The sequence below is a fragment of the Leopardus geoffroyi genome, chromosome A3 (genome assembly GCF_018350155.1).
Source record: "Leopardus geoffroyi isolate Oge1 chromosome A3, O.geoffroyi_Oge1_pat1.0, whole genome shotgun sequence".
Classification (NCBI taxonomy): domain Eukaryota; kingdom Metazoa; phylum Chordata; class Mammalia; order Carnivora; family Felidae; genus Leopardus; species Leopardus geoffroyi.
Window position 1 is genome coordinate 630477 of NC_059336.1, and position 21760 is coordinate 652236.

At 62.8% G+C, this 21760-nt stretch overlaps 1 protein-coding gene across 4 annotated transcripts; it reads left to right on the forward strand.

The window, feature by feature from the left end:
- Window positions 1-210: 210 nt before the first annotated feature.
- Window positions 211-21140, forward strand: HELZ2 (helicase with zinc finger 2). Of its 4 annotated transcripts, none has more exons than XM_045443941.1 (20): window positions 211-320; window positions 6698-7798; window positions 8053-8236; window positions 8313-8420; window positions 8783-9303; window positions 9390-10031; window positions 11120-11903; window positions 12197-12272; window positions 12365-16151; window positions 16310-16416; window positions 16505-16636; window positions 16722-16883; window positions 16965-17112; window positions 17219-17335; window positions 17441-17633; window positions 17797-17931; window positions 18137-18355; window positions 18492-18648; window positions 18763-18930; window positions 19302-21140. In XM_045443941.1, the coding sequence occupies exons 2-20, from the start codon at window positions 6780-6782 to the stop codon at window positions 19424-19426; spliced, it is 8784 nt and encodes a 2927-aa protein (XP_045299897.1). In that variant the 5' UTR covers window positions 211-320; window positions 6698-6779; the 3' UTR covers window positions 19427-21140. The 4 variants fall into 4 exon arrangements, 3 of the variants coding, with proteins under 3 accessions (XP_045299897.1, XP_045299895.1, XP_045299896.1); XM_045443939.1 differs by lacking the exon at window positions 211-320 and adding an exon at window positions 5560-5662; XM_045443940.1 differs by lacking the exon at window positions 211-320 and adding an exon at window positions 5578-5682.
- Window positions 21141-21760: the final 620 nt, after the last annotated feature.

Sequence of the window (21760 nt, forward strand, 5' to 3'; positions counted from 1 at the left end):
GGTCTCTCACGGCCTGGATGCTTCTGAGGAGGCATTTTGTCTGCGATGTTTCCTTGTGATTGGCATGAGGTTTTGCGTTTGGGGCTGGAACCACAGGAGGGGGTGGTGTCCCTTCCTGCGTGGCGCCCGGTGCCTGCTGTGCCTGGTCCCAAGGCCAGGAGAGGGCTCTCCACTGTAACTATAAGGCATCCCAGGGGAGACACTTGGAGACGATATGAATATCTGTTTAGGTTGTCACTGTCAAGGTTGCAAACATCATCCGTTTCCGAACTCGTCCCGCTGCATTTACTGGTTGGCGGAGCAGAGCAGAGTGTCGGAAGGTATGCTATGATGGTAGCAGGGACCTGGGAGCCAGGAGGCTGCTGTAGGCATCGATGCTTTCTGGGGCGGCTTGGGTTTGGAGCTGCAGCATTTGCTGATGGCTGGAGGTGGAGTGGGAGGAGGGGTCCAGGGCGTCCGGGCACCTGGGAGGATGGGGTGCTCATTTCTTAAAAGCCGGGAGGCTTTTGGAGGAGCAGGGGAAAGTGTGGGCCCAGTGCAGTGTGACAGGCCTGCCTGACATGCAGGGGAAGAGGCTGGGGCTTGCTGTGTGGGTCTGGGTTTTGGAGATGGACTTGACACCATCGACATCTGGATGGTCTGCAGGGCCGGAAGGGGAGAGGCTGTCATCCCGGCACGTGAGTGACCAGAGAGGATGGTTACTTCGCAAGAGCCCATGATTCAGTACCCAATGTGGTGCCTTTCACACTCTGCCTTTGTATTTGCTTAGGGAATATGCTCACTGAATCCAAACTCCAATGTCCAAAAAAGTAAAGGAAAAACGTAAGTCTCCCTCCTCTCCTGGCCATGCAGTTTACTTCTGATTTCTGTAACTGACTTTTGAACTTTGTATAGTTTTTAATTCTTTTCTTAAAGACTCAAGGTGCGTTGTGGTACACCTCAATTTTCTTCTCTAACAAAGTATCTTGGAAAAAACTGCATTTCACGACATTTGAGATGCCTCCTCTTTTATGGCCTCAGAGTAGTTGGTGGCACAAGGGACGGGATGCTGGTGATGATGCGCACCGGGGCGCCCTTGGCCACTGTGATTAGATAGGAGGCTGCCACAGACGCCATGTGTAGACTTGGTTCTGCATACGTGCGTCCGTCAGCCTTTGGACGGATGTGTCCCGGCGCTTCTGGCCCGGTGCTGCCCGATTGCCACCGTGGTTCCAGTTCTGACACCCCCTCCCCCCCAGTGCCATGTCTTGCTGATGGAGAGATGGAAAATATCATATAGTTGGAACTTGCATTTCCTCAAAAGGAGGTTTCGTTACATTTAGAGCTTTTAGCTGTGATATGAAGTATAATTCTTTGTCAGTTTGTGTTTGGATTTTGACTCTCATTTTCCTTTTTTTTTTTTTTTTTTTTTTTTTTTTTTGTGGTTGAATGTGTTAATGGTGCACTGGTAGATGGTTAACTACTGGTTCTCCGAGAAGGAAAAAAAAAGCATTTGCTGATTTCCATGGCCGATTTCAAACCATCAACTAGAAGTCAGTGAACCACGTGGGAGGAGATGGGAGCACCGGCTGCTTGGGTTGGTTTTCCTGAGAAAGGCCTTCCCACCACAAGACTACTAACAAATAAACACATTCTTCCTCGGCTTCTTCTAGTGACTTTATGGCTGGTTTTTGTTTTTGTTTTTGTTTTTGTTTTTCCTGTTTAAATCTTTGGTCCATTTGCGTTTTATTTTTGGTGTAAGGTCTTGGGTAGAGAATCCCCCTGGCCTATTTTTGTTTCAAGATGCTAAGCAGTTGTCCTAACAGAATGGTTAGAAATCCAGCAGTTCTAACGGAACCTGGGTGGAGGGGAACCTCCTTTCCTGGGGACCCGACACACCGCCTTCCATCGTGTATGGAACCCTGTGCGCGAGTCAGCCGTTTTCTCGACTCTGTTCTGCTGCCTTGAGCCGCTTGTCCGCGTGCGCTCCCGGAATACACTCCTAGTGGCTTTACAGCATGTTTTCATATCTGGTAGGGCTAGTATCCTCTTACTCGTTTTAAATTAATGTCTTCTCCACCCATTTATCTGATTACAGACACTGAGGTTGTTTCCGCGTCTCGGCCATTGTGACTAGTGCTGCAGGGAGCACACGAGTGCACATGGCTCTCGGAGACCCTGATTCCGTTTCCTCCACACTTACACCCAGAAATCACTGGATCAGACGGTAGTTCTGTTTTTAATTTTTGGAGGAACCTCCATACTGTTTTCCGTCGTGGCTGCACCGGCTTACAGTCCCACCAACAGCGCACAGGGTTCCCTTCTCTCCACATGCTCGCCGACCGACACGTGTTATCTCTTGTCTTTTTGGTATTCGCCATCCCAACAGGTGTGAGGTGTCTCCTGGTGCTTTTGATCTGTGTTTTCCCTGATGGTGAGTGATGCTGAGCATCTTTTCATGTGTCTGGTGCTCATTCGTATGTCATCTTTGCAAAAATGTCTATTCGGGTCCTCTGCCCATTTTTAAATTTGATTACTTCTTTATTTTTGCTATTGAGTTGTATGTGCTGCTTACAAATTTTGGATATTAGCCGCTCATCGGATGTATGGTTTGTGGATATTTTTTGCATTCTGTACGCTGCCTTTTCAATGTGCTGATAGCGCCTTCGCGGAACAGAAGCTCTTTAGTCTGATGTGACCCCACTTGTTTGCTTAGTGCTCCCTGCCCGTGCTTTCAGGGTCAGATCCAAGAAATCGTTGTCAAGACAAATAGCAAGGCTCTTTCTCCCTGTTTTCTTTTTCTAGTAATTTTGTGGCTTTAGGTCTTACATTTAAGTCTTTGATCCACTTTGAGTTAATTTTTGCGAGTGGTGTAAGATAGGGCACCAGTGTCATTCTTTTGCACGTGGACATCTGGTTTTCCCAGCACCATCCGTTGAAGAGACTGCGTGGTCCCCAATAAATTGTAGGATAGTTTTTTTCTATTTCTACGAAAAATGCCATTGAAATTTTGATTGGGATTACATTGGATCTGTAGATCGGTTTGGGTAGTATGGACATTTTCAGGACATCATTTCTTCGAATCCATGAGCATGGAATATCTTTCCATTTTTTGTGTGTGTCTTCTTCAATTTCTTTATCTATGTCTTACTGTTTTCAGCATACAGGCCTTTCACCTCCTTCGTGAAATGTATTCCTAAATACTTCGTTATATTTGATGCTATTGTAAATGAGATCGCTTTATTTCTTGTTCAGATAGTTTGTTGTGAGTGTACAGACACACAACTGATTTCTGTATGTTGATTTTGTATCCTGCAACTTCACTGCATTAATTTGTGAGTGCTAGCAGTTTTTTTTAGTGGAGGCTTTAGGATTTTTCATGTATAATATCATGTCATCTGCAAACATATGATTTTACTTCTTCCTTTCTGATATGGATGCCTTTTATCTCTCTTCTTCTCCAATTGCTGTGCCTAGGACTTCCAGTGCTATGTTGGCTAGAAACGGTGACAGAAGGCATCCCTGTCTTGGTCCTGATCTTAGAAAAAAGGCTTTTAACTTTTCACCATTGAGTAGGATGTTAGCTGTGGGCTTGTCACATATGGTGTTCATTATGCCGGGAACATTGCTCCCATTCCCGGTTTGTTGAGCATTTTTATCATGAAAGGATGCAGTGTTGGGTCACATGCAGAGAAGCATCTACTGAGACGACCATACGATTTTTATCCTTCCTTCCGTGAATGTGATGTATCACTTTTGTTGATTTGCTGATGTTGAACCATCTTGCGTCCCAGGGATAAATCCCGCTTGGTCATGGTGGATGATCCTTTTAATGTGCTGTTGAGTTTGGTTTGCTAATATTTTGGTGAGAATGTCTGCATCTATGTTCATGAGGACCGTTGGTCTTTAGTTTTCGTTCGTTGTGGTATCCATCCGGCTTTGGTACCAGGGTGAGTGTGGGCTTGTCACACGCGTTTGGGACTGTTTCCCTTCTTCAGTTTTTATGACTCCTTCTTTGGCATAATTCTCCCTCCTCTCCTTGCTTGTTTGTGTTACGCTTTCCTTACTGAGTTAAAACGAGCACGTCTACCCCTGATTCTTCCTCGTGTGTTTGCTGAGAGGGCGTTAAATCCACACATAAGTTTAGGAAGGACTAATGTCTTTACGCGATGCTAAGTCCCTCACCCAAGAATGTGGTATTCTGGTCCAGTCTCTAGAGTGTCTGCTGGGAACGCTTCAGTGTTCCTGCATGTTTCTCGCGAAGCTCATCCCTGGGCCTTTTGTTGCCATTGCTGATGGAATATCTCCTCTATTTTGCCCTCTGACTTGACGCTTGTGTACCTCAAGTCTTCTGGTGTGATTGCTAATGGTGCAGCCGGCCGACTTCCTGACTGGCCGCTCCCAACACAGCTCTATGGAGCTGACCTTGGCTCCATAGAGGTGGGTTCCACTGAGGAACAATATTGCTGCATCACGTCTCCATGGCTGTGTGAGGGATCACCCCCAGACTCTGTGACCTAAAACAACATTAAACGTCGGTTAGCTCATGGCTGGAAGTGGCTGAGCTGGTGGCTCACGCGTGGGGGCTCTCACGAGGCTGCACTCGCCTGGAGGGTCTCCTCGCGGGGTGACTCACACACATTCCCAACTACTGGTCCGGGTTGGGCGGGAGGCCTCCGTCCTTGGCATGGGACTCTCCACAGGCCGCTGCTTGAGTGCCCCCACACCGCGGAGGCTGGCTTCCCCCACGGTCGGCCTGAGAGCGGGAAGAAGCACCTGTACTGTGACGCGGCCTCAGTCGTCACACTGCTGCCATGGTTTAGCTCTCTTCATTGTTCACGGAGACTCTACAGGGATATGAATCTAGGAAGCAAGGGTCCTTGGGGTCACGTCAGGTAATGGTGGGGGCATCGGGTGCTTTGCCAGCTGCTAGCTGCTGAACCTCAGCCAGTGGCCACGGTGCCCGTTTCCTCAAGGGGGACCTGTTTCCCTCAAGGGAGAGTTGGGGGGTCAAATGCGATTGAGCTGCAAAATTCTCCTGACGCTTCCTGCGTCTAGAAGGGGGAAGCTCTCCCTCGGTCCTGGTGCTGTCATGGGCCAAACATGTCCTGAGTATTTTAAGGGGCTGGAGAGAACTCCAGAGTCATCGCCAGGTAAGAAGGCATGTCCCCTCTAACCTAGACTGGATGGAGCCTTTTAGGAAAGGGTCACTGCCCCAGCCCTCTGCCCTCTCCCTGCAGGTGCGCTGTGGCTCAGGTCTCTGCTGCCGGGGTCAGTCAGCGGCCACCCACCCGGGGTTCTTGGGACCACCTTCCCCCTTTGCTCTGATTTCTCGTTTTCTGGTTTTCTCCACCCGCCCTCCCGCTCCCCGCCCCAGGGGACGGCTTGCCAACCTCGGAGGATCCCATCCTCCCCGAGGCCCAGGCGCCGCGCGGGTGGGCGGGTCTGTGCGCTCCGGACACCGGGACGCGAGGCGGGGGTCGCAGCCGCTCCGGGGCCTCACCGGGGGCGGGGAGACGAGCTGTCACTTGAGGGCGGTGCCGGGGGCGGGGTGGGGGGCGGTGAGGTAATTTCCGCGATGGGGCGTCAGCGCTTTGAGTCACCCTGGGGGCAGAATCGAAAGTGATCGCTTGGCGGGGCGGGGACGGTGCACCGGGCTGCGGGGAAGACAGGATCGCGGAGGGTGAGCGGGGGGCCGGGAAGGTGAGCCGGGGGCTGGGGGCCGGGCCTGGGGTTTCCCCCGCCAGGTGGTGGCTGCCCAGTGCCCTCCAGGCTCCGGCTTTTGTGGGATCCCCGTGCGAGAGGGAGAGGAGGGGAGGCCGCACCCCGCCTGAGGGGGTGCTGGGGTGGTGAGGTGGTGGGGGGACCCAGAAGCTACCTCTGAGCCCCCAGCCCCGAGAAGCCGCGACACTGGCCGCCTGGGGAGGGGCCGTCATCTCCGGACCCCTCTAGGTCCTCCTATTACTGAATATCCACCTGGTTCTGGGTTCTCACCCTGGTCCCTCTGGAGGTGGACTCAAGACTCACTTTGGAGTGGGGTGGGTTCTCCCGCTCGAGGCTGGGGCTGCAATCATTTCCTTTTAAAACGTCTTTGTGTTGTCCTCAAAGTTTCCTGTGAAAGTTCTAGATCCTGGGCATCCCTGTTTCCTCTGGGAGGAAAATGTGCCATCCTGTCCTGTCCTGTCTGGCAGGGCCGGCCTCTGAAAGGTTCTGCCTGCCTCTGCCCCTGCCCCCACGGGGAGGAGCCCCGTCTCCCCTTGTAGGCAGGTGCAGGGTGCACCATCTCACAGAACAGGGAGGTGCTGTGTTCAGATGAGTCAGTGCTCCAGGAGCGAGCGTTTCAATACAAGGGCCCTAGCGGGAGGCTGCCGGGGAGCCCCAAGCCTCCAGGGGCCTCCAGAGCCTCTGCCAGCCTGCAGGGCTCCTGTCGCCGGGGCAACCTCCCTCCGAACCGCCGCCGCCGGCCAGCTGGCTTCTTTTGAGCAGGGCCCAGAGACCTTTCAGAAGGGGAGGGGTCTTGGTTGGGTCAAGGTCAATGGGGCCCAGCTCCTTGGACCTACTAACCCTCTCCTCCCATCTGGGGGACGGGGTTCTCCCTGCTTCTGTTTCCTCTGCCCCTGCCTGACGGAGAGGCAGAGTGTGTCTGAGCCCCCACCTGGGCGCATGTGGACCTCCTGGCCTCGGGACCCGACCTTGCTCCCTGCCGCTCCCATTCCAGACTCCTCCTCGTGAGCGAACAGCCCCAGACCGCCGGCTGAACCCGTGAGCCTCGGACGCCAGTCCACAGAGCCAGGCCAGAGATGGCGTCCCCAGGGTCTGGCCCACCACCCAGCAGCTCGGCGGCCGCCAAGGAGCTGTCCCTGGCCAGGCTGTGCGCCCAACTGGACCTGTGTCTGGGCTGCTCCCAGTGCACTCAGCGGCTCAACGAGAGCACCTACCTCCTGCGCAGGGTGGAGCACAGCTGTCGCCACGAGATCCTGCTGGCCCGCTTCAAGCGAGCCACCAAGAAGCACGTCTGGCGCAAGGTGGACCGCCGGCCCAGCTTCCCGCGGCCTGCCCGCTACGAAGTGTGCCGCTACTACAGCCCGGGGCTGGGCTGCCGACGCCACCACCACCAGTGCACGTTTGCCCGGAGCCCGGAGGAGGCGCTGGTCTGGACCTTCGAGCGTGAGCACGACGTCCGGCGTCTGTGGCTCAAGTGCAAGGTGCAGGGCAGCGGGGCCCAGGGCGACCCGCGCAGCCCGGCCGACGCCATCCGTGCCGAGTACGGCGGCCGCTTCCAGCTGCTCTGTGCCCACTGCTTCCAAGGCTGCCCGCCACGCCTCTGCCCCGTGGACCCCCAGGGGCGGTGCCCCCAGCACGGAGCCTGCCCTTCGCTCCTGAGCCACGTGAGCACCGAGGGCCGCCGCAGGCAGCAGGTGGTGGAGGTGCGGCCGCAGCCCCAGTACGGCCAGCCCCTGGCCTACTGCAGGTTCGTGGGGCGCGGGCGGCCCTGCCGGCACGGGGCGGCCCGCTGCCAGTACGCACACAGCGCCGTGGAGATGGCCGTGTGGGAGGCAGAGCAGCTGGACGGGCTCCAGAGGCGGGACCTGCTCTCGACCCCCGGCCCCGGCGGGGAGGAGCGCACGGCTCCCCACAGCCGGCCCCCCGGAGCCAAGCTGTACTGCTGCGCCTGCCTGGTCACCTGCTGCTCCCAGGAGGCCTTTGAGAACCACTGCTCATCCCTGGAGCACGCGTGGATGGTGGCCTCGGACCCGGCCGTGCCCTGGAAACACCGCAGCCCGCCTGCCGGGCTCTCCGAGTTTGAGCTCTGCCCGAAGTAAGGACCGTGCGGTAGGGGATGAACCCGCCTCCGACCGAAACCGGGGGGTTCCTGTCCCTTCTGTGTTCCCTACCGGCTGACCCCCACCCCGGCCTCTGAGGCGTGGCTAAGGCGGGCCCATTCAGGCCTCTTTTCTCGTGGTCCCCGTTCCTCCCCCAGCCCTGCCCCCAGGTGCCCCTCCCCCACCCCCAGGCCAGGATCTGGCGGCCAGGGCTCACCCCGCCTCTGCTTGCTGACCTCCCCTTTCCCAGATCCGGCCTCTGTGAGTACGGGGACATCTGCACCAAGGCGCATTCAGACCAGGAGCTGGAGGAGTGGGTCCAGCGGGCACGGAACGTGGAGCTGCGGGAGCAGGCCGCGTGGCAGGAGGGGCTGGTGCCTTACCAGGCGCGGCTGCTAGCCGAGTACCAGCACAGCAGCAGTGAGGTCCTCGTGGTAAGCGGGGCCTCGTGAGCGGGTGGGGCTCGTTGGGGCCAGAACCACCTGCCCACAGCCGGGCTTCTCCGTGCAGCTGGCCGGGACCGTGGACGGCGTGTTCATCACCTGCAGCCAGCCCTTGGTGCATCAGGCCCGCGAGAAGAAAACGCAGCACAGCTGGATGTTCGACGTCTGCTCTGAGGTGAGGGGTCGGGGCTTGGGGTCTGAGCTGGCGCCTCGGAGATCTCGCCCGTGTCTGTGATCTGGAGCACGAGCCTCAGCCGCTTGGGCCGAGCCCCGTGAGGGTTTTTTAGTGGGGTGTCCGGCACAGAGAACGGGGACCAGGCCGGTTACCGCCTGCGCCCTGAGCATCCTGTGCTGCACCATTACCTTGCTCGGCGTCCGTGGGGGGCCACCTGGGCCAGCTCGGTGACCCACCTGCAGAGGGGAACCCCGAGGTTCGGACGGGCCGAGCACCCCTCTGGGAGCACAGCAGGGTGGACTCTGGTCTCTGACCGCTGGGTGGGGTCCAGGGGCCACCTTGCCATCGAATCCCTCCCCCAGGAGCCCCTGCTGCACGTGGCGCTGCTCAAGCAGGAGCTGGGAGCAGACTTCTCGCTGGTGGCGCCCTGCCTCCCGCCGGGCCGGCTCTACGCACGGGGCGAGCGCTTCCGCGTGCCGGCGGCCTCGCCGGCCAGGTTCCAGGTGGAGGTGCGCGTGCAGAGCACCTCCTTCGGCTCCTTCGAGCAGTGGGTGGTCTTCGACTTTGGCCGCAGGCCGGCGCTGCTGCGGAAGCTGGTGCTGCAGCTGGGCCAGGCGCAGGGCCCGGGGCTCCGGGGGGAGCCGGCACGCGGCCGCCCCGAGGAGCTGCAGCGCTGGCACGGCGGCAGCCGCCACGTGGTGCCTGGCGTGGAGCGGACCGCCGAGCAGGTGGCCCTGCTGGCCAAGTACAAGGCGCCTGACCTGGCCCTCGACTTCAGCCCCGGCGGCCTGGCCCCAGGTCCCATCTCCTGCACCAACTACCGGCAGAGGATGCACCAGTTTCTCTACGAGGAGGAAGCCGTTCGGCAAGAGCTGGTGGCCAAGTGAGTGGGGGCCGGCGGGCGGTGGCGCCGGGGCGTCGGCCGCAGAGCCGTGGCCCCGGCCGGCTGACCCCTGTCCTGCCCGCCAGGCTGAACTTCCGGGGCCCGGTGCCCCTGAGGACAGTGCTGGAGACGCCGGCCCTGGGCATGGTCTTCCCGCCGCCAGGGGCCCTCTACGCCGAGGTGCCCACGCCCTCCCCTCTGACGCCGGACACAGACCAGGGCTTTCTGCTGAGCCGGGCGGTGCGCACCGCCCTGGTGGCCCCCGTGCCCGCCCCGGACGACACGGTGTTCGAAGCGCGGCTGGAGGCCCAGGCCGGCTCGGAGAGGGCGCTGTGGCTGCTGCTGCCGGCCCGCTGCTGCGCGGCCCTGGGTCTGCAGCCCGACACCAGCCCCGTCCTGGAGGTGCAGTTCCAGGTCGACCCGCTGACCTTCCGCTTCTGGCACCAGGCGGTGGACGCGCTGCCCGAGGAGCGCCTGGTGGTGCCCCACCTGCCGGCCTGTGAGCTGCCGCGCCCCCTGCCCGCCCTGCCCGTGCTGCGCGGCAACCAGAAGCAGAAGTTGGCCGTGGCGTTCATTGCGGGCAGCAGCCCCAGGGGCGAGCGGCCCGTCGCCCCGCTGCTGCTCTACGGCCCTTTCGGCACCGGCAAGACCTACACGCTGGCCGTGGCCTCCCTCGAGGTCATCCGGCAGCCGCACACCAAGGTGCTCATCTGCACGCACACCAACAGGTGAGCCCGGAGCCACCCCTGGGACCTGCCCGCCACCTGCTTCCTGGGCTGGGGTGAGGGCACCGCTGGGGGGGTGTCGCTGCAGGAGAAGGGGAGCCCGGGTTCTCAGGTTCCCTGGAGGTCTGGGCAGCTGGTTCCAGAGGAGACCTGCCGGGATTGCCTGGCGGAGCTTCCTCCTCTGGCTGCTCTGCGCATGCTGGGGGGAGGGGGGGGGCGGGGGGGGAGCACGGTGCAGCCCTTGGGCTGCGTCAGGGTCACTCTGATCCCTGGGACTCTCCCTGATAGCTGACTGGTCCTGGGCCGAAAGGGACAGGGGACGTTTGTGCTTCAGGCCCAGCACAGGGTGCCCCGGGGGTCAGGGTCTGCTGTTTGGGGGAGGGGCGGGTGCCTCCACAAAGGTCCCGAGCCAGAGAGAGCAGCGGGTAGGGGGTCCAGCATGGCCCATCTGGCACTTCCCTGGGGAGAGGGGGGCTCTGCTGTGGTCTTTCAGAGAAACACAGATTCTTGTCTCAGCTGTGATGGTCTCCCGCGGGCAGTATGGTTTTCTTAGCTCCCAACACTTCCTGCTGCTTGGGCAGAGCCCTCCCCCCCCACCACTCCTCCCGGGGTGGGCCTGGGGGTCCCTGGGTCTCTGAGATGCCCCAGGGCTGTGACGCGTCCCCAGGACGCGCTGGCCTCAGGGCCCCTTCCAGCCACGCCCAACCTTACTGCTCACCCACTGACAGCCAACTGGGAGCTGAGCTCAGGGCCAGCCGCAGCCTCTGGCCACCCTGGGCTGCCTCGGGCAGTGGCCCGGCTGTTCCCTTCTCTGCCTCTCTGCACGGCCAGCTCTTTCACCCCCCCCCCCCCCCCCAGGAAGCCCTCCCTGACCACCTAGACCCTCTGTGCCGTTGCCGTCTCCCCTCGTCCGGCTCTGACCTTCCCTGTCTCTCTGTCTGTCTGTCCCCTCCACTGACGTTTACGCTCCGTGGGGGCAGGACACAGGTCTGTCTGCCTCTCTTGAGTTCCTGGCATCCGGGCTGGGCTGGGCTCACTGTAGGTGTCTTAGCGGACGGCAGCTGAGGTCCCGTGGGCCCTTCTCCCCTCAGTGCGGCCGACATCTACATCGAGGAGCATTTCCATGGCCACGTCAGCAGCGGCCACCCTGAGGCCACCCCGCTGCGGGTGATGTACACGGACCGCCCGCCCAGCCAGACGGACGCGGCCACGCTGCGGTACTGCTGCCTGACGGAGGACGGCCGGGCCTTCCGCCTCCCAACGCGGGCGGAGCTGGAGAGGCACCGCATCGTCATCACCACCACCTCCCAGGCCCGCGAGCTCAGGGTGCCCGCCGGCTTCTTCTCGCACATCCTCATCGACGAGGCCGCCCAGATGCTGGAGTGCGAGGCCCTCACCCCGCTGCGCTACGCCACGCCCCGCACCCGCGTGGTGCTGGCCGGCGACCACATGCAGGTCGCGCCCAAGCTCTTCAGCGTGGCCCCGGGCCAGGCGGCCGGGCACACGCTGCTGTACCGCCTCTTCCAGCACTACCAGCAGGAGGCGCACGAGGTGGCCCGGCGCAGCCGCGTCATCTTCCACCAGAACTACCGCAGCACCGAGGCCATCCTCAGCTTCGTCTCGCGTCACTTCTACGTGGCCAAGGGCAGCCCCATCCACGCCAGTGGCAAGGTTCCTCGCCACCCCCAGCACTACCCGCTCGCGTTCTGCCACGTGGCGGGCAACCCTGAGCGGGACGTGTCAAGGACGTCCTGGCTCAACACAGCCGAGATTGCCCAGGTCATCGCCAAGGTGCAGGAGATCTACGCCTCCTGGCCCCACTGCTGGGGACGCCGGGAGCAGAGGCACATCTGTGTGGTGTCCCACGGCGCCCAGGTAAGCCCCGGCCACCGGGACAGCCCCCCTTCCCCACTCCCGTCAGAGCAGCTCAGAGGAGGGGGGGGGTCCCTGTGTGGTCTGGGGGACCCGCGCGCTCCCGCCCCGGTGGGCCTTCTCAGCCTCTGCGAGGGTGGCCGTGGACTTAATCTTCCAGACACCATGTGATTGGTGCCAGGGCCGGGCGGCTCGAGGGCAGCAGGGTGCGGGGGCCAGTGTCCCACCCTTGCCGGGGACCCTCACTGCACACAGAGCGCTCACCCGGGCCTGCTGCTCCGGCCGTGTGTCTCCAGGTGAGCGCGCTAAGGCAGGAGCTGAGGAAGAGGGACTTGGGCCAGGTGTCCGTGGGCAGCTTCGAGGTCCTGCCAGGTGGGTGCTGGGTGATGGGGGCGGGGCGGGCAGGGCGGGGGCCCCCCTCGAGCCCGGCCCGGCCTGACGGCACCCCCCCCCCCCCCCCGCAGGGCGCGAGTTCCGGGTGGTGGTGCTGAGCACCGTGCACAGCCCGCACAGCCTGCGGAGCCCCGAGGCCCCTGCCCTGGGCTTCTTCACGGACGCCCGCGTGCTCAACACCGTCATGACCCGCGCCCAGTCCCAGCTGGTGGCTGTGGGTGACGCCGTGGCCCTCTGCTCCTTCGGGGCCTGCAGCAAGTTGTGGAAGAGCTTCATCTGTGAGTGTGTGAAGCATCGCAGCGTCTGCCCCGAGGGCCTGTCGCTGGGGCACATCGAGCAGGCCGTGGTCCACAGGCGGCACTGGGCCCTCGGAGCAGAGCCAATGCTGGCAGCTGTGGCGCAGGGCACGGTCCCCCAGGAGGGGGCAGCCGAGGGCCCAGCTACAGCGCGCACAGCCGTGGAAAAGGTGGAGCCAGGGGCGGTGGCCCAAGGCGGTACCTTCCTGCCTGGGACCACGGCGGCGGGAGACACGGCCACACAGGCGGCAGAGGCTGGGGATACAGCGTCGGGGTCTGCGGCCGGGGGGCGCCCAGCAGCGGGGGACACGGAGGTGGAGGACACGACATCAGCAGAGAGCTCAGCGAGGGGCGACGTGGCCCCCGGGGATGCGGGAGCAGGGCTGATGGCCACGGAAGGCAGGGACCCCGAGGACCCTGAGGACTCCGAGTCCGACTTCTGGCCTGACAGCGAGCTCAACGCCGATGACTCCATCCTGCAGGAGCTCCTGGACGAAGGCCGGAACCTGATGGTGACCGTCCGGGAAGATGGGCTTCTGGACACCGTGGCCAGGTCCGAGTCCCCGCACCAGGCCTGGGGGTACACGAACCTGCCGCGGGCCAAGCTGCGGAAACTTCTCCGCTCGCAGCCCGAGCTGTACCGCCACTGTGCCTTCGTGCAGGAGACCTTTGAGCGGGCGACGGCCGTCCCGCTGGACGGCGTGGACCCCGGCCCCATCCAGGTCAGGGGCCGCTTGCGCTGTGGGATGGCCTTCAGCGGGGACGAGGTGCTGGTGGAGGTCCTGGGCGGAGACAGAGGCGCCTCGGGGAGGCTGCAGGGCCGCGTGGTGGGCGTGCTGAAGAGGAAGCACCGGGAGCTGGTGTTCGTGTGCCGCATGGACGAGTGGGACCCCCGCATCATGACCCCCCTCGACGGCTCCGTGACGAAGATCTTCGTGGCCGAGCTGAAGGACCCCCTGCGGGTGCCCATCCACCGCGTCCTGCAGGGCCGCGTGCAGCGCGTGGGGCACGAGCGGCTCACGGCCGAGGCGCGGAGCAGCCGGCTCTTCCGCGTGCGCATCGTCCTGTGGCGGCAGCGTTTCTATTACCCGCTGGGCATCGTCCTGGAGGTGCTGCCCGAGGCCAGCACCTGGGAGCGGGGCCTCCGCGTCCTGGACCTGGAGCACGGCCTGGGGGAGCCCTCGCCAGAGCCGGCCTCCACCTGCAGGGCCTCGAAGAAGCACTGGGCACCCGGCCGCCGGGAGGACTGCCGCGGCTTCCTGACCTTCACCGTGGACCCCCAGGGCGCCCGCTACCTGGATGACGCCCTCAGCGTCCGAGACCTGGGCCCCAGGTACGAAGTGGCCGTGCACATCGCTGACGTGGCCAGCTCCGTCCCCAGGGACGGGGCTCTGGACGTGGAGGCCCGCAGGCGGGGCACCGCGTTCTACGCCCCCGACCGGGAGCCGGTGCCCATGCTGCCCGACAGCCTCTGCCAGGATGTGCTCAGCCTCCTGCCGGGCCAGGACCGCTTGGCCATCTCCCTCTTCCTCACCGTGGAGAAGGGCAGCGACCAGCTCAAAAGCCTGCGCTTCGCGCCCTCCGTGATCCGCTCTGACCGCCAGCTGTCGTACGAGGAGGCCGAGCGCGCGATCAAGAGGCACCCGGGTGCGGGCCGGGAGCTGCCGGCCCAGCTGGACTCCGTGGACGCCTGCGTCGCGGCCGCGTGCCACTTGTCCCGGGTGCTGCGCCGGCACCGCCTGCAGACGGACTCCCACTACGAGCAGCCGACCGAGGACTGCGCGCTGGGCTTCCGTGCGGCCCACGTCATGGTCAAAGAGTACATGATCCAGTTCAACAGCCAGGTGGCCGAGCTCCTGGTGAGCAGCGAGCGCACGCGGACGGTCACGCCGCTGCGCTGGCAGCCCGCGCCCAGTGACCGCCAGCTCGCGGCGCTGCGCGAGAAGCACGGGCAGCTGGCGCCCCTGTCGCTGCACCTCCGCCACCACCTGGGGGGCTGCGGTCCCCCGCCGCCGCGGCTCTACCTCCTGGCCTCCCTGTGGAGGCACGTCCAGCTCGCAGCCCGCGCCCACGACGGTGACCGCCTGGCGGACCTCGTCACCACGGACGACGTGCACCCGCCTCTGGCGCCCGTGGGCCTCGACCTCCGCAAGGCCCTGGGCCGCTCCGTGTTCGGCCGCTCCCACGAGGGCGGCCGGCCGGTGGCCGGCCACTACGCGCTGCAGGTGGACTGCTACACGTGGGCCACCTCCCCCATCCGCAGGTACCTGGACGTGGTGCTGCAGCGGCTGCTCCTGCTGGCGCTGGGCCACGGCGGCTCCGCCTACTCTGCCCGGGACATTGGCGGGCTGTGCCACGAGTTCAGCTACCAGCACGGGCGCGCCCAGAGCTACCAGCGCCGGGCCCGGAGCCTGCACCTGGCGGTACAGCTCAAGGCCCAGTCGCGCGGCAAGCTGGGCTTCGTGGTGGACGCGGAGGCGGGCGCCCGCTGCTTCAAGCTGCTCTTCCCAGCCAACCGCGAGACGCTGCCCGACCCCTGCCCTATCTTCTACCGCGCCCTGCAGCTGGCCGAGCACCCCTGCTGCCTGGCGAGGCGGCCGGGCCTGCGGCTTTCGTGGCGGCGCCGCGTCTACTCGGTGCAGGAGGGCAGGCCGTGCTCCCCGCCGCCCGGCACCCTGCTGGACCCGCACACCTGGCCTGTGGACGCCGACCTGTGGCAACAGCTGCTGCGGCTGGTGGAGGAGCAGCGGTGGCCGCAGGCGGCCGCCCTGGTGCAGGAGCGAGGTGCGGCGGAGCCCCAGCGGCGGGAGCTGGGGCGGGTGCGGCGGAGCCACTGTGGCCACTTCGTGGAGGTGGCCCGGGAGCTGGGCGCGGGGGACACGCTGCAGGTGCAGCTCGGCGCCACCCTGCAGCGCGGGTTCCTGGCACCGACCCTGCAGCTGTGGACTGTGGCCCCTGGCCTCACCCTCTGCCTGGAGCACGTGGAGAGGCCAGGCGACTGCTTCTCGGGCCAGATGCCCCAGGCGGGGCGGGACCGGTGTTCGGACGTGGGCGAGCACTGCCGCGTGTGGGGGCCCTTCTGCTCCCTGGAGGCGGCCACCAGCGCCGTCTCGGAGAATGACTCGGTCACGCTGCAGCACGTGCGCATATCCTGGGAGCGCACGTCGCAGGGGCAGCTGCGGGGCGCCTTCTGCCTGGACACCTCCTTCCTCAGCGAGCACTGTATCGACCTCAGCTTCAGGCACTGCTACCTGTGCGTCCGGCTCGAGGGGCTGCCGGCCGGGGCCGGTGCTGGACCCGGCCAGCCTCCCCCGGCCGCCCCGTCCTCCAGGCCCGGCAGCCTCGGGCCCTTCCTGAGCATCGACCCCGACACGTACACGTGGGTGGCCCACGGGCTGACAGAAGACTGGGACCTGAGGGAGAGCCAGGCGGACCGGCAGGAGATCCCCAAGCAGGTGCACTTCTCCATCCAGCACATGGCCATGGAGAAGGTTCCAGAAGAGGTGCTGAGGCCTGGCACCCCATTCACCGTCGAGGTGCTGCCCAAGCAGCTTCCTGACATGTGAGTGGCCTCCACAGGGAGAGGCCGGTGGGTGGGGTGGGTGGAGAACACTCTGGGTTCCCTCGGCTGGTAGGGCGTGGCTTGTGGGGCCGCGGCCCCTCCCCAGGGGGAGTCCCGTTGAGGTTCTGGTGTCCACCCTCGCTGCCACCTGCCCCCAGCCGCAAGGAAGAAGCCGTGTGCGGGCTGAAGGACGCGTCCCCACTGGCCATCAGCATTGCCCTGGGCCAGCCCATCCCTCCGCGCTGCCAGCAGACCCTCTGCCGGGGTAGGTCCCTCCGGCTTCCCCCGTGTCCCTTCGTCGTGCCTGAGCCCTGCCCTGGGCCCCTGCTCAGGGAGGCCTGGCCCTTCTTTAGGGACCTACGGCAGGCTCCTGGAGAAACAGACGTTCGACCTCCCCGGAGGCCGCCACACGCTGAACCCCAGCCAGAATGGGGCCGTCAGGGAGGCTCTGAAGAGGCCGTTCACTGTGATCCAGGGCCCTCCAGGTGGGGCTCGCGCTGGTGGAGGTGCCGCTTCCGGCTGCCCGGGGCGGGCCCGGGGGACCCTGTTCACGGTGCCCTCTGCCCGCAGGCGCAGGGAAGACGGTGGTGGGCTTCCACATTGTGTTCTGGTTTCACAAGTCAAACGAGGAGCAGGTGGGGGCCTGTGCCCCCCCCAGTGAGGAGAAGCAGCCGGGGGGCCCCTGCATCTTGTACTGCGGCCCCTCTAACAAGTCGGTGGACGTCCTGGCAGGTGCGCTGGGCTGGTGGTGTGGGGGCTCTGCCTGGGGGTGCCGGCCCCGGGGAACGGTTCCTCATGCCCCGCTGCCCCCAGGACTGCTCCTGAGCAGGAGAACGGAGCTGAAGCCCCTTCGAGTGTACAGTGAGCAGGCGGAGGCTGCGGACTTCCCGATGCCGGGCGTGGGCGGCAGGGGTCTGCCCAAGAAGAGCCCTCGGGAGGGCAGTCCCAACCAGACGCTCAGGTGCGGTCTCTCCACTGTCTGCCTGTGGGTGGAGGCAAAAGGCCCCACCGTCCTGTCTCGGACAGGGGTTAACGCGGGGCTTCACGGATGTCCCCCCGCACCCCAGGAGCATCACCCTGCACCACAGGATCCGGCAGGCTTCCAACCCCTATGCACCAGACATCAGGGCGCTTGACGCCCGGCTGCAGAAAGGGGAGATCTTTTCCAAGGAGGATCTCAGCTGGTAAGCAGTTAGGGGCGTGGGGTCTGTCCTCTGCCGTGGAGGTGGCAGAGGGAGGGGGGAGGGGGAAACGGTGTCCCCGGACGACCACACGGTGACTGCACGCAGGTACAGGAATGTCCTGGGGAAGGCACGGAAGTTCGAGCTGGACCGGCACACGGTCATCCTGTGCACGTGCTCGTGCGCGGCCCTGGCCAGCCTCAAGAAGCTCAACGTCCGGCAGATCCTTATCGACGAGGCCGGCATGGCCACAGAGCCTGAGACCCTCATCCCGCTGGTGAAGTTCTCGAAGGCTGAGAAGGTGAGTGAGGTGGGCGGGGAGCCGGAAGCCCCAGGCAGGTGTCCCTGGCGTGGTCTTTCGCCCAAGAGGGCAGCACCGCAGGCGTGGCCGAGTGGCAGCGGCCACGGAGCTGGGTACCTCTGGGTCTGGGGGGTGTCAGGACCACACCTGCCTGTCCCTCCAGGTGGTTCTTCTCGGGGACCACAAGCAGCTGCGGCCCGTGGTCAAGAACGAGCAGCTGCAAAATCTGGGGCTGGACCGGTCTCTCTTCGAGAGGTACCACACGGAGGCCTACCTGTTGGACATACAGTACCGCATGGTAAGCCCGTCCCAGCCTCTGCCCCTCCCGCCCAAGATGTGACCCGAGGCCAGGGGTGCCACAGGTGCTGCTGCCCACACCCCTACCTCCTGTGTGTCCACCCTGGTCTTGTCCTGGGGCCACAGCAGGCCCCCCCGAGACCCCGGCCCTCGGCCCCAGGACAGGTGGACAGGAGACCTGCTCTGGCTTATGCCCTGCCTTGCAGCACGAGGGCATCTGTACCTTCCCGTCCATGGAGTTCTACAATGGGAAGCTGAAGACCTGGCAGGGCCTGAGGCGGCCACCCAGCATCCTCGGCCACATTGACAAGGAGAGCTGCCCTGTCATTTTTGGCCACGTGCAAGGCCATGAACAGAGCCTACTGGTGTCCACAGATGAAGGGAATGAAAACTCCAAGGCCAACCTGGAGGAGGTAACAGAGGTGGTGAGTGTCGGTGAGGCCTTTCCTGCTGCCCCTTGGTCACGGAGGGCTTCCTGGAGGAGGAGGCAGAGGAACCGAGGGAACAGGCGAGGCTCCGGTGCCCAGGGTTAGCTTCCACAACACCCTCTTGGTCCCTCAGGTCCGCATTGCCAAACAGATGACCCTGGGCAGGACAGTGGACCCCAAGGACATCGCAGTTCTCACTCCCTACAACGCTCAGGCTGCGGAGATCAGCAAGAGTCTCCTGCGGGAGGGTGTCGCTGGAGTGACTGTGTGCTCCATCTCCAAGAGCCAGGGTGAGGGTGGCTCTGGGGCAGGGGGCACGTGGGCCAGCGGGTCACGAGGGAGGATGCAAGCAGCATGGTCAGCGGCAGCTGACAGGGCCTCAGCATGCCTGCCCAACTGCGCAGGAAGCGAGTGGCGCTACGTGCTGGTGAGCACGGTCCGCACGTGCCAGGAAAGTGACCTGGACCAGCGGCCGACTAAGAGCTGGCTTAAGAAGTTCCTGGGCTTTGTCGTGGACCCCAACCAAGTGAACGTGGCCATCACCCGGGCCCAAGAGGGGCTCTGCCTCATCGGTGGGACAGCTTGGCTGGCGGAGGGCGGGGGCGGGGCTCCTCCCTGGGGGTGCGGCTGCTTGGCTGGGGGTGGGGAGGGCGGGGGCGGGGCTCCTCCCTGGGGGCGTGGCTGCTTGGCGGAGGTGAGAGGGCTGGGGCGGGGCTCCTCCCTGCGGGAGTGGCTGCTTGGCTGGGGATGGGGAGGGCTGGGGCGGGGCTCCTCCTGGGGGCGTGGCTTCTTGGGTGAGGTGGGGGGGCGGGGCGGGGGCGGGGCTCCTCCCTGGGTTGTGGCGGGGGGGGGGGGGGGGGTGGCTGCTTGGCCGGGGGAGGGGAGGACTGGGGCGGGACCGGGGTCTACCATGGACTCGTCTCCCCTCTCCCCACCCCTGCAGGAGACCACCGCCTCCTGCGTTGTTGCCCTCTCTGGCGTAGATTCCTGGACTTCTGCGAGGCCCAGCAGAGCCTCGTGCCCGCCAACCAGGTGCGAGTTCGGAAGAGGCCAGCCGTGTCTCCCTGAAGAGCCCTCTCCACCTGCCCACCGCTCTCAAGCTGCCAGGACTTGGAGGAAAAGACCGTGCCCTCTTCTGAGGGCTCCCTAGTCAGGCACCACTCAGGAGCATCCCATGTGCCTTCGGTGGGCACTGTGGCCACCCCGCCTATCGGACTGGGTTTCTGAGGCCAACTTCTGAGCAATAATCTCCTTCTGGAGTCTTGGCCTCTCCCCAGGGCAGAGAGCAGACCAGGCCCCACCATACCGATGTGCTGTGCGCCTGCACTGGGGAGGAAGAATCCCCCTCTCCCTGCTGAGCCTTTCATCTGGAAATCTGGTGACAGGGGACATCTCAGGGGTCAGGGGCTCGGGGAGGTCCTCTGGACCTTCTGGTGTTACTAGGAAGGCTTGGGGTCAGAAGGAAATCCTGCTGGGGCTACTTTTTGGTCTTTGAACACCATCCCTGAGACACTGGGCGCTGGCTGTGGAGCTCAGCGTTTCCTTTTCCCCCTTTCTCACTTCCTTCTTTCTTTTCTTCCTTCCTTCCTTCCTTCCTTCCTTCCTTCCTTCCTTCCTTTCTTTCCTCTCTTTCTTTCCTTTCTTTCTTCTTTCTTTCTCTTTCTTTTTTCTTTTTCTTTCCTTTCTTTCTTTTCTTCCTTCCTTTCTTTCCTTTCTTTCTTTCTTCTTTCTTTCTCTTTCTTTTTTTTCTTTCCTTTCTTTCTTCCTTCCTTCCTTCCTTTCTTTCCTTTCTTCTTTCTTTCTTTCTTTCTTTCTTTCTTTTCTTCCTTCCTTCCTTTCTTTTTCCTTTCTTTATTCTTTCTTCTTTTTCTTTTCTTTCTTTCTCTTCCTTCCTTCCTTCCTTCCTTCCTTCCTTCCTTCCTTCCATCCATCCTTCCTTTCCTTCTTTCTCTCTCTCTTTCTTTAAAGTAAGCTCCATGCCTAATGTGGGGCTTGAACTCATGACCCTGAGAGTAAGAGTTGCCTGTTCTACCGAGTCAGCCAGGTGCCCCTATTTTCTACTTTTAAATAAACCAAAAACCAGTGTCTTTATTACTGGAACAAGGTCCTTCGCCCAAACGTAGGGCCAGGAGGCCTCCCTGGAAGAGAGGGCCTTTTCTCTGTCATCACTGCCCCACCTGACTGGGGCCCACAGCCCTGTGTCCTCTCAGGAGGAAGGGCAGAGCAGAACCAGATGCCCGCACAGCCCCGCCTATACCGGGCGGCACCCCTGTGGTGCGTGGGTGGGGGCTGGGACTGAGCGCCCCCTGGATGGGCAGCCTTGTGCCTTCACCCTGAGCTTTCCTCCCCTTTACAACCTCAAGCCTGCTCCTGGTTCAGGGCCTTCAGGACAACCTGGGCTGCGAGTCTGTCTTTGCAAGGTTGAGGACCTTCACCTGCCTCTCAGGGTGTGTTTATATCCTGCTTTTTCTGGAAACCTCTTGCCTCAATATCAGCCCTCACCTCAGGCCATCCCAGACCCCAGCACCCCCCCCCCCGACTTCCACGGTCCCCACGGCCTGAGGGTTTGCTGCAAACAAGCCGCTTACTCTAGGAGGGGTGTGCCCTCTCTGTGGCCTTACTGAACCCTCTGCTGGCGGGGGAGGGGCGGGGGGAGGATGTGTCTATGTGTTCGGCGCTTTCTACAAATCCAATGTCTACATTCCAATTTTTATATCTTTTCTTTGGCTCTGTGTTATATGATTGAATAATAATTTTATTACAAAGACCACTCTGAAAGTTCTCCCTTCTGGGTGTTTGAGGTTTTACTGGGGGGCTAGGAGGGATGTCCCCTCCTCTTGGGTCACAGGGTGGCTACCCAGTCTGTCAAGAGTCAGGAGCCCATTACAGCCAGATGCCGGACAAGCGAGCTCGGAGAGGCTGGCGTCACCACGTCACAGCTCTCGGCCTGCCGGGAGGGTGGGGGGTGGGGGTGGGGGTGGGGTGGGGGGTGGCGTCTGTGCCAGAACGAAGGAGGCTGGGGCGGGGGGCGGCTGACTTGGTGAGGGTGGGCTACAGCCCCAAGCTGTGTCCAGGGAATTTGGGCAGGGCCTGCCTACTGAACTCTGACCCCAAGCAGGGCTGGCTTCACAGTCCAAGTCCAGAGTCCCCGCGGCTGCCAGTCCTGCTGGAGTCCTGCAGGGTCCAGGCTCTGACCCTGGACCAACGCCCACCCCCTCCAGGCCAACTTGAGCTACTCAGGACTCGGCATGCTTGTGGCCGAGCCCCCAGAGCCACAGCACCGGCTGTGCGGAGGAAGACACGCCAGGGCCCTGGCCTCCCTAGATGCCAGCATGGGTCTCGGCAGGGACTGGAAGTCACAGAGAATCAAAGAGAAAAGGAGTCTCTAAGGCCCGTGTGTTC